Genomic DNA, 12149 nt, shown 5'->3' with positions numbered 1-12149 from the left:
CAAAATCTGTTTCCTTCTGATTTGAATGACTGCATGCCAATCCAAAAATTCTAAGTAATTAAAATTTCAGATAATTTGAATAAATAAATTAATCGGTTAATCATTACCATGTTTTTTTCCTTGATGAAGTCACTTTCAACTACAATACAATGTATAATGAAATAAAATGTTGAAAAAACTGTTATTGAAGAGAATCTCATCAATAATGCGGCATAATTTGTCTCGTTTGTTGAACCCTTGTTTCTTAATTCTTATGCCAATGTTGTCCACGTGGACATTTGACGAACCCCCACCCCCCTCTCCGTGGACATGCATGGTCTTTTCTGGAACCCCCTCCCCACTCCAAGTTGTCCACGTGGTATATGGACGGCCCCTAGATGCGAAATGTGAATATTTTTTTGTTTACCAAGGTCACTAGTAAATCATGCTAGATTGCCGTACAATTTTTTTTTTTGCGAATTTCAAGATTTTGTGGACGCAGGAGCTGATTTTGTGAATGTGCAAGGGTTACACATTTTTGGTGTAGTCTGGAAATTATGCACTTTAGTGCTGATCGGTTTTAGGGTGTGGCAGATGGCGAACATCTGATGCGTTGTAGCGCGTTCACCCATGAGCCTCTGTACGAATTTGCCCTGTCCTGCTCACTCCCACAGAAAATTTGAAAACACCGCGCACATTAAAAGTCACATTTGACTTTTACTGTGCGAACTGTTTTCAAATTTTCTGTGGGAAGGAGCAGTACGCCAGATTCGTGCAGAGGCTCATGAATCCAGCCTGATATTGCCCCACGAACTCTCTTGCAATCGGTGATAGACGGCGGCATAAAATTTGAGAGAGTACCTTGTAGGCAGCGCTCAGTAGTGTGATCGCGCGGTAGTTCCCGCAATCCAACTCGTCGCCCTTTTTGTAGATGGGACACACGATACCTTCCATCCATTCCTCCGGTAATACTTCCTCCTCCCAAATCTTGGTAATGACCCAGTGTAGTGCTCTCACCAGCGTATTTTAGTAACTCGCTTGGTAGTTGATCTGCTCCAGCGGCTTTGTTGTTTTTCAACCGGCCAACCTTCTCCTCAATCCTGTGCACATACTCCTAGATCTGTTACCACGCCACCTTCGGTACTTGCAACGTCGCCATTGAGGTGCTCATCGTAATGCTGCCGCCACCTGTCGACCACCTCGCGCTCGCTCGTGAGAATATTTCCGTGATTATCTCGGCACATGTCGGCTTGTGGCACAAAGCCTCTGCGCGAGGAGTTCAGCTTCTCGTTAAACTTTCGTGTGTCCTTAGCGCGGTACAGCTCTTCCATCGCTTCGCGATCTCGTTCTTCCTGCTGGCGCTTCTTCATCCGGCAGACTGAGTTCTGCCTGTTCCGCGCCTGTTTGTAACGTGCCTCATTCGCTCTCGTACGGTGTTGCAGCATTCTCGCCCATGCTGCATTCTTCTCGTTTTCAACTGTTCACATTCGACGTCGTACCAGTCATTTCAGTGATTCAGAGACGTGAAGCCTAGTACTGCAGCCGAGGTACTACCTATTGCGGATCGGATGTCTCAGGATCTTCAAGTGTAGCTGCGCCAAGCTGCTCTTTCGTTGGTAGGGCCACTGCTGGCTGCTGTGCGGCGTTCGACTTCGACGCGTGGTAATAACCGTCGAAAGTTTTAAGCGCATGCAGCCAGCGACTAAGGGTCTGTTCCAATTGGCGAATTAAAATTGATTTTTACTTAAATTTGACAGTTCGACACTCAAACTTGACAGTTCTCCTAAGGAAATAATTATCGAACTGTCAAGTTTAAGTGAAAATTAATTTTAATTCGCCAATTGGAACAGACCCTAAGTAGTGATCCGAATCTATATTCGCACTGCGGTATGTGCGGACATTGGTTATATCCGAGAAGAATTTACTTTCGATAAGAACGGGGTCGATTTGGTTTTCTGTTTGATGGTCGGGTGATCTCCAGGTGGCTTTGTGGATATCTTTGCGGGGGAAGAAGGTGTTTCGGACTACCATACCTGGCTGCAAAGTTTACGCATCGCTGGCCGTTATCGTTCGACAGGGCGTGCAGGCTGTTTCGCCCGATTATCGGTCTGTACCTGTATGTACATTTCCTCCCTTCCTACCTGCGCGTTCATGTCGTCGACAACGATTTTCACGTCACCATCGTATATTTGCTCTAGCTGCGCGTAGAACGCTTCTTTCTCGTCATCTCCCTTCGTGTGGGCAGTGGACGTTGATGATGCTGTAGTTGAAGAAACGGCCCTTAACTTTTAACATGCACATCCTTGCGTTGATCGGCTGCCACTTGATCACACGTTGTCGCATCTTGCCCAACACTATAAATCCTGTTCCCAGTTCATTGGTGGTGCCACAGCTTTGGTAGAAGGTAGCCGGTCGATGCCCGCTTTTCCACACTTTCTAGTCCAACAAAGTTCCTGTAACGCCACGATGTCGAAGTTGCGGGGATGTAGTTCGTCGTAGATTATCCTGTCACATCCTGCGAAACCTAGTGTCTTGCAATTCCATGTTCCAAGTTTCCAATCGTAGTCCTTATTTCGTCGCGTGGGTCTTTGCCGATTGTATCGAGTCGTATTTTCTCCTATGTTATTCGCAATGGGGATTTTTACGGATGGCTTATTGGGCCTACGTCAACACTCCTGTCTCGCCGGAGGGCCATCGTGCCAGTTCTGTTTAACGTCCCAACCAACACTGGGACGACCACGCTGATGGGGCCACCACCTTGAATCTAGATGGGCGTGGTGCAGCGTTTCTTACTCAGCCGCTGGATGCCAGAACAGACGCTGTTTGAGCCGCACCTCCTTGGTGAGCAGACGCTCGGATCGTACCTCCTCAATCTAGCTGAAGTCAGAAGGACAACAATGCCCAGGCTGCACTACCAGCTAAGCACACAACTCTTAGCTGGCGGTCTTTGTCATCGTTTGACCCTTGGAAGCATCAACCAGCACGTAGTCGACTTACGCTTCCGTTTGCTGTGGTGTTCTCCATGTGTAACGATAAGTAAGGCTGTACTACAAACTTCGTTGGATAAATGTACGACTCGTGCTGAAAAAATCAACTTTATGCAACTCGTCACATAAAAAACTATTTTGCAACTCTGCACAATATTTGTTTTTCACTTGCCGTTTCAGTATCACTACGGCCTACTTTTCGTTACTGAATCAAACACTTACATTATGGTTCATAATGTAACTCATTTGGGCTGCATTATGACCCAAAATGCATTTGTTTGATTTACAACCTCGGTCTCCACGGAAAGAGCTGGAAAACTGTGACGGTTTCAGCACGGCTTGCTGGATTTAAATTTCATATCTAGCATGATGGAATACGTGGCTGTTCCCATTGAGCCACCGGGAAGTACGATAATACTGATAGTAATCATCATACGGTACTGGCCAAAATTATAGGCAGTGGTGATGATACGATGTTTAGGTTGATGAATCTCCCTTTGAGATAGCTTTATTCAAATGCAATAATTTTTGTATTATTGTTTATTGACTACGTAATAACAATACAACGTTTCTTACTTCGAACGATTATCAATGAAGAAAATAAAATCAAAATATTGAAATTGGTCAAATACTACCTGGCCAAAATTATAGGCACCATGTGGACCTGCTAAAGACAGTGTGATATCTTATTTCTGAAACTACTTAAAATCGACGTTATAATACTTCCACGAGCCTTCAATGTTCTTTTGACACGGTTTGGAATCGGGATCACTAGTTCAGGCCATTGGCGTTTGATGTATTTTGATCAAATACCTATGAAAGCTCCAACGCGTATCTGGCAATTTTTAGTTTGATAATTTTACAACTGATGATCAATATTCTTCCTGTGTTCTCAATACGGTTGTTGTCTAGGCTAGTTGGCGATTAAGCTGGGACAGGAAATTCATGGCTTTGAAACCAAAGAATTGATATTTCAACTTGTTATATGAATCATTGTCTTGCTGGAAGTACCATTTATCACCATTATAACTAAAGTTTTCATCAAAGTGTTTATCCTGGACAATAGAAAGGGTGATGACATATCGTTTGGCATTCAGCATACCCTTATATAAAAATCAGGGAATCAATATCTTGTGCAGAAAATATATCCCAACACACTATTACTACTCCACCACTTTGCAATCGTGTTTGGATGCTAAGTGGTATATGGCGTTATTCTACTCTCCACCTAACAGATACCCCATATTCCAGTGAATTTCCTCAAAAGCAATAAAATCAATCAAAACAACATGATACCATTGTATTTTGTTCCAATAGACATGTTTTCGGTTCCATTCGAGGCGTTGGCAATTTGTTTGCTGTATCGAACTGGACACCGCTTTTTTTGTAGCTGTAAAACTTACAACGACAAGTGGAACTGGATACTAACAGTGTGTAAGACTGCAATTCTTCAATAAAAGCTGGACTGCTGGTTTTATAGAATGGTAGATCGAATGCCATTTGGTATGTCAGAATTATTTTCAATGTTCCCGAGAAATATCCCAATTAGAACTTTGGTCGTAATGATGGTTACAGGTATTTCGAACAAGCCTACGCTTTACCTCACTATTCAAAATAATAAATTTTAATGCCACACAATCAAAACTAATCCATTACAATGCCTAGGAATTCCAATTCTGGATGGGTTGCCCACTTACCCAAACTTAAAAACCATTTAGACACAGTTGGAGGACTTCAAATTTATAAACTAGAAATCACAAGAATCTCGATATACCTGTCATGGACATTTTATAACACACACCAAAAATCAAACTCATAAATTAGTGATATCGATTCTAAACCGTACTAACAGTTCTGCTAAACAGAATATTTAAGAATCCTGATGATTTTTAGAGTCTGAGATAGAACATCAAACTTTCGTAAGAAGGTCTTAAGTGCCTATAATTTTGGCCAGACAATTTTCGACCAAATTCAAGACATAAATTCATTCTCTTTCGTTAAGTTTCACCTCATGTTGGAAACAATGCAATTCTATTTTGTGATTAATAAACAATAATACTAAAATTATTGCATTTTGTTCTTCGGATACTCAAGATGGGAAAGCAAGTGGACTGTATTAATTAAACGAAATTTATTTAGCAAACTGAAACACGTCTGAACACGGCGCGTTTTTATTACTTTTTTAATTTTCCTTCCTCCTACTCTTCTATCTCTTTCCTATCTGTTTCCGCTCGCGCTGAGCCAAATCTCCTCAAACTCTACACAACCAACTCCTATCGCATACACGGAAAAAATCATTGTTTTACATTTTGCGTTTACACTGAAATATACTTGCTTTAAATTCAAATAATCAAACATTCGTTTCTATTTTAGTGTAACATACTCCCCCGGGTGAGGCGAAGGTCTCACTACTCCTTGGACTCCGCCGTGCAGTCATCAATGGGAAGGACAGCGATCTGGGTCGTCGGCCGCTTGTAGATGCTGTTGCTCGTGCGGATTGTGACCACACGTACAACCCCGTCCTTACCTGGATGTGTTTCAACTATGCGACCTAGCTTCCATGTTTTAGGTGGCATGTTGTCCTCCTTCATGATTACAAGCAATCCGCTCCGCAGTTTCGTGGGATCCTTGTACCACTTGCCGCGTTTCTGTAGTCCGGTTACGTATTCGTTGGACCACCGCTGCCAAAAATGCTGCATCCGTTTTTGTACCAGCTGGTACCGTGACAAGCTCGACTCCTTCAAGTCACCGTACAACGGTTCTGCAACCGCCGTCAACTCTCGTCCAACCAAGAAGTGTCCAGGACTCAATGCCTCATAGTCGAAAGGATCGTCCGTCAACTGCACCAGAGGCCTTGAATTCAATATCCCTTCAATTTGGATCAGCAACGTGTTCAACTCCTCGTAGGTCAAGTAGCTTTCGTTCAGGGTCTTGCACAGATGAGACTTCATACATTTCACGTTGGCCTCCCAAATGCCACCTTGGTGCGGCGCCTTGGGCGGATTGAAGCTCCACTTAATTCCCCTCGGTTGGCAGAACTCGTTCACCTTATCGTTGAGCACTTGAGACTGTAGCAGATCGAAAAGTTCGGAAAGTTCTCGGTCTGCTCCACGAAAATTCGTACCGTTATCGGAGAACAGTTCGGTTGGATTTCCCCGTCTGCCAGCAAATCGATGAAGCGCTGCCAGAAATCCATCGGTCGTTAATGAACTTACCAGTTCGAGGTGTATGGATTTGGTCGTCATACATACGAACAGGGACACGTACACCATCACCTTCGCTTTCATTCGGCCAACCTTGATGAAGAATGGACCAGCGTAATCAATCCCGGTCCTGGCAAAGGGTTGAGCCGCCGTGACTCGACAACTCGGGAGGTCACCCATGTACTGCTGCACATCTCTGGGGTTCGTTCGAAAACAGATTACACATCTTTTCAAAATCCGATGAATGGTTCGTTTCGCGTTCACTGGCCAGAATTTCTGTCGCACCACTGCGAGGAGTCCATTCAAGCCAACATGAAGATGCTCTCGGTGTAACGCTTCAACTAGCACCTCGGTGAAATGGTTGTTCTCCGGCAAAATCATCGGGTGCTTCTGGTCCTTGGGTAGATCCGAGTTTCTTATGCGACCGCCGACTCGCAGCAGTCTTTCGTCGTCGTCGTAGATCGGGTTCAAGTTGCGCAATTTCCCCTTGACTGATTGCTTCGTCTGGATGCAACCGATTTCGTCCTTGTAGACCACCTGCTGGACAATGGTCACCATCGCCTTCTGTGCTTCGTTGTGGTCCTCACTGTTGAGCACACCCGTTCTGCGCTTCGTAGTGTTTTGCTTCGATCGGCAGTTGTGAATGAAACGAGTCACGTAACCGAAAATACGCTGCAACTTGCGATAGCTACTGTACTTCAGGATCACGTCGTACGGGTCAAGTTGTTTCTTCAGAGCAGCCTTCCTTTCCGGTACGACAGCTGCCACAGTTTGGTGGGAGTAACCTTCGGATTCCACCGGTTCGCCTTCATTCTCTGCTACAACAGGAATTACACTAGGGCCACTCCACCATTCTTCACAACGCATCAAATCTTCCGGGAAGACCCCACGTGACACCAAATCTGCAGGGTTGTGTTGTGTCGATATATAGTGCCACATGTGGGAACCAAAAAGTTTTCTAATTTTCACTACGCGGTTTTGTACGAACACTGGAGTGTTTGTCTTCATTTGTTTCAACCAGTTCAACACTATTTTAGAGTCCGACCAAAGCATCACCTTTGCGGTTGTTAATGCTAAGGTTTCGCGCACTTTTTCCACTTGTTCCGCTAACAGCAATGCAGCACACAGCTCCAGCCGCGGGATCGTCATCTCATCAGGTGTGGCGTCCAACTTGATGTCTCGTTGAATCTCCTTCATTGGGGCAACCCGTGACTTGCAACAAATCAATCGCATCTCGGCAACCCCATCACTCTTCACACTTCTCAGGTATATGCAACACCCATACGCCACCTTGGAGGCGTCAGCAAATCCATGCAGCTCGACAGTAACCGCATCATCAACAGTAATCCGCCGGTTGATCCGCAGAGAATTCAAAGACGAAAGCTCGGACCTGAACCGGTTCCACGTTCGTAGTTGCTCCTTCGGAATCGCTTCATCCCATTCCACGTTCTGCTGCCACAGTTTGGCAATGAGTATGATCGGTGCTAGTAGGCCATGAGGATCGAACAGCTTTGACATGTCCGACAGCACCATTCGCTTCGTGGGTATTTCGGAACCCTCACCGATTGGATTCACGTGGAACAGGAAATCATCACTAGAGGGATCCCACAGGACACCAAGCGTTTTGATGACTCCGTTGATATCACTGTCCTCGAAGTTCAGCTGCTTCTCCCTGGCGTCAATAGGGATATCTTCGAGCAATGCTTCATCATTGGCGCACCATTTATGGAGCTGGAATCCACCCCTGGCCAGGAGTGTGATCAAGTTTTTCTGAAGCTGCCTAGCACCGCTCAGGGTATCAGCCCCAGTCATCACGTCATCAACGTAGAAGCACTTCACAACAGCCTCGCTCGCCTCCGGAAAGTCGTCCTGCTCATCTTTAGCCAGTTGAACGATGGACCGTGTCGCCAGGAAAGGCGCGGCTGCTGTACCGTAAGTAACCGTATTCAGCTCCAACTCCTTCACTGTTTGATCTTTATTCTCTCTCCACAGAATCCGTTGGTACTTCCGGTGAGACTCGTGAACCATCACCTGCCGATACATTTTCGGGATGTCGGCGGTGAAGACGTACTTGTGCAAGCGAAATCTCAAAATCACGTTGAAGAGTGAATCCTGCACTGTGGGACCAATCTCCATCACATCGTTCAAAGACAGATCTGTGCTGCTCTTCGCCGACGCATCGAACACCACTCTCAGCTTGGTCGTAGAACTGTCCGGCTTTATCACGCAATGGTGTGGCAGATAATGAGCAAAATCGTTCTTCTCACATTCGGCGCTTGTGACCACTCGGCAGTGACCCAACGCTAGGTACTCGTTGATGAACTCAGCGTACGCCTGCTTCAACTCCGGCTGCCTTTCTAGACGGCTCTCAAGTGCAACAAATCGCCGCATCGCTTGCTTCCGGGATTCACCGAGCTCGCCAACGTTATCACGGAATGGTAGCATCACCACGTACCGGCCATCCTTGTTTCTGCTGTGAGTCTCCTGGAAGTTCAGCTCACACTTATCGTCTGGATCAGGGGACGTATCATTTCCAAGCTCGTCGATGGTCCAAAACCGCCGAAGTAGTTGACACAGTTGTTCATCAGTTGCCTTCGATGTGCCAGTTTGACACACTTTCACAGTACCGATCGGCGCAGTATCGGCCACCGGTCCGGAAACGAGCCAGCCCAGTTGACTCTCTTGCAATAATGGCAGATTAGGAGACAATTTGATCTTACCTTCTTGCAGCACATCGAAAAATAATTCCGCACCGACAAGCATGTCAATGCGACCAGGTTCGTAGAAGTTCGGGTCGGCCAGCTGTACCGACTCTGGAATCTGCCAGCTGTGCGGGTCGATCTTCGTTGCCGGCAATGCACCGGTCACTCGGGGGACAACCAGATAATCCAACGATGATTCAAAACCGGTTGTTCTGGATACCATTTTAGCACTCACTTTATGTTTCACGATGGTCTTCATCCCATTTACGCCGTCGATCGGGACATTGGCACTCTCCTTCCGCAATCGCAGTAACTCTGCCATTCTGGTTGACATGAAGTTCGCCATCGCTCCGGAGTCAAGTAGCACACGGCATTTGTGCGCCTCACCGTTGGAATCGTACGCCATCACCACAGCGGTCGCCAAAAGAACTTGCTTCGTCTGCATTGGCACGACTGGAATCGTACACTTCGCCGCGGTCATCGGCTGATTGGAGTTCTCCTGCACTGCCGCAGGTGGCTGCGGGCTCTCAGCTGCTACAGGCTTCTTATCGTCCGGATGCATCAACGCATGATGTTTCTTCGTACATGATGGGCACGTTTTGCTGTGCTTGCACGCAGCGGTTCGATGCCCTCGCTGCAGACAGCTGAAGCATAATCCCAGCTGCTTCGCCTTCGTGTACCGCTCGTCAACATTCATCCTTTTGAACGCTCCACATGTATCCACCGGATGGGCAGATCCGCACAGGGGGCATCCATCATTCGCCTTCGAAACCGTCACAGTGTGCGTCTTACTAGTGACTGTAGACGGCTGACTTCTTATCGACACGACCTTGTTCTTGACTGTCGTGACGTTCTGCTCACACCTCTCCAAGACGTGAGAGTGTTTACGCAAGAATGCGATCGTATCTTTATACACTGGTAACTTACCATGCTCAACAGATGCCTCCCAGCTTCTGCGGGTACTCGGATCAAGCTTCGACGCCAGCAACGTGATCACAATAGCTTCGGACATCTTATCCATCTTCAGTTTGTGGAACTCCAAGGATTCCACGCGTTTCATGCAGTCGTCAATCAACGTTCGCAGTTCTGCTGACGACTCCTTGGCCATCGGTTTCATGTTCAGCAACCTCGTGACGTGGCCGTGAATCACCATCGGGAGGTTCTCATAGCGTTCTACCAGAATCCTCCAGGCGCCATCGTAGTTGTTGTCGTTGAGTGTCTGCTCATCAATTGCTCCTTTCGCCTCTCCGACTAACGCCTTATCCAAATAATGGAGCTTCGTTGCTGGAGAATCCTGTGTGCACCGGTCCACAATATCACAGAATCGAGCCTTGAATTTGTGCCAGTGCTCATACCGGCCGTCAAACGTTGGTAACGGTGTTTGCTGCAACAGCAGGGACGGCGGCATGCGGTACGGCACAATGCTTTCTTGCACACCACTATTCCCGCCACGCTCACCCACTGCTACAGCATTTCCAGAAAACTTCATAGCGAGAAGCTGCTTCTCACGATCCAGAGCTGCTTCATCCGCTATCGCCTTTTCGATGTCTACGTAATGCTGGATCATTTCGCTCAACGCGATCCGAACGAACTCGTAAAGCTCTTCGAACTCAATAAACTTCGGTTCGAATTCTTCTCTCCTGAGAGGGTCGGCGAGGTAGATACGGTTCTGGAAATTGTTGTACTCCTCATAGGCAGCATCGACAGTCTTCATGTAGAGCTTCAAGCCATGGTGGGTGAACTTTTCGGGATCCTGATCAGCATTCAAAATGGCCGACCTGATCCGCTCCACTTTCGACCGAGCCGCACTGCAACACTGCTCCAATGCTTGCACACTTTCCGCCATCTTCTTTTCTTTCAGGCGATTTTCAGCTTCGTCCTTTTGCTCACGCACACTACGAACCACACTCAAATCGCCGGTCGGAGTTAAAAATGGCGACGACGGAAACAACACTTTCTTCACTTTACCAGACCGCAAAAACATCACCCAAAATGGTTCTTCTTGTTCGTTTTCTTCTTTGAGGTTTGACCTCCACTGTTTTCTGTTCAAATTTCCGGGTAGCAACAGCACTTGTCCGGAACTCGCAAGTCCCCGGATTCTTCCATCTGCCGCTCAACCGGTCACTTTCACTTTCCGTAAACCGCAGTGTCCGGAACTATCCGATGCAACGCATGCAACCGGATTCACTTCGCGATTTCCGACCGTCGCAACAACCGAAACTCGCGTCGATTCTTTCTCGTTCCGCGCACGAACCGAGAATCTAAAATGCTTCCATCTACTAATCCGACCTCCGGCACGATCGGACCAAAATGTTCTTCGGATACTCAAGATGGGAAAGCAAGTGGACTGTATTAATTAAACGAAATTTATTTAGCAAACTGAAACACGTCTGAACACGGCGCGTTTTTATTACTTTTTTAATTTTCCTTCCTCCTACTCTTCTATCTCTTTCCTATCTGTTTCCGCTCGCGCTGAGCCAAATCTCCTCAAACTCTACACAACCAACTCCTATCGCATACACGGAAAAAATCATTGTTTTACATTTTGCGTTTACACTGAAATATACTTGCTTTAAATTCAAATAATCAAACATTCGTTTCTATTTTAGTGTAACACATTTGAATAAAGCTATTTCAAAGGGAAATTTATCAACCTAAACATCGTATCACCATCACTGCCTATAATTTTGGCCAGTACTGTATTTCAGTGAATAGTTTTTGTCATTATAAAAATGTTGTATGCTACTCGTTGCAAAACTCGGTTCTTACAGCTCTTGTCATAATTATCAAACTCGGCAAGCCTGGTTTGGACGACTCGTGCGGTAAAAATCCTCATTTTGCAATTCGTTGCATGAATAACTATTACTCATTTATGCGACGTCCATTAAGACTAGTACGCTTCTGGTGCATTATACACAACATTTTTGAACCTAGATAGAATACTCTGATGGCGTCAGTTGGTCTATTTTAACCAAATTGATCATTTTGCATACCATTTGGAAGGTTCAAGTTTCAGCCGAGATTAAAATTCCGTTCCGTTCGTCTATCAATCCGAGAGAATGCAAATGTTAATTGACCAACACTTCAGTTCGGAAAATCGATGACGTTGCCCGAATTATGATCGTTTTTTCTCTCTCGCTATAACACAAATTCCAGAAAGTCGCAGAGGTGGATGATATACCTACCGTTCGTTGATGCCCCCAATCATGTGATTTTTTGCGCATCCACTTGAGTTTGGTGGCGTTGTTGTTTGCCGGCGCAAAAATATCTTCGGCGGC

General features: G+C 46.1%; 1 protein-coding gene across 1 annotated transcript; it reads right to left on the bottom strand.

Annotated features, from left to right (window-relative positions):
• Positions 1-5307: 5307 nt before the first annotated feature.
• LOC134286803 (uncharacterized) lies at positions 5308-10717 on the bottom strand. The gene is made up of 2 exons (XM_062848477.1): positions 6182-10717; positions 5308-6013 (listed from the first exon to the last, which is right to left on the bottom strand). The coding sequence occupies exons 1-2, from the start codon at positions 10715-10717 to the stop codon at positions 5375-5377; spliced, it is 5175 nt and encodes a 1724-aa protein (XP_062704461.1). The 3' UTR covers positions 5308-5374.
• Positions 10718-12149: the final 1432 nt, after the last annotated feature.

The sequence above is a fragment of the Aedes albopictus genome, chromosome 2 (assembly GCF_035046485.1).
Source record: "Aedes albopictus strain Foshan chromosome 2, AalbF5, whole genome shotgun sequence".
Classification (NCBI taxonomy): Eukaryota; Metazoa; Arthropoda; class Insecta; order Diptera; family Culicidae; genus Aedes; species Aedes albopictus.
This window is presented reverse-complemented; position numbering and strand designations above follow the sequence as displayed.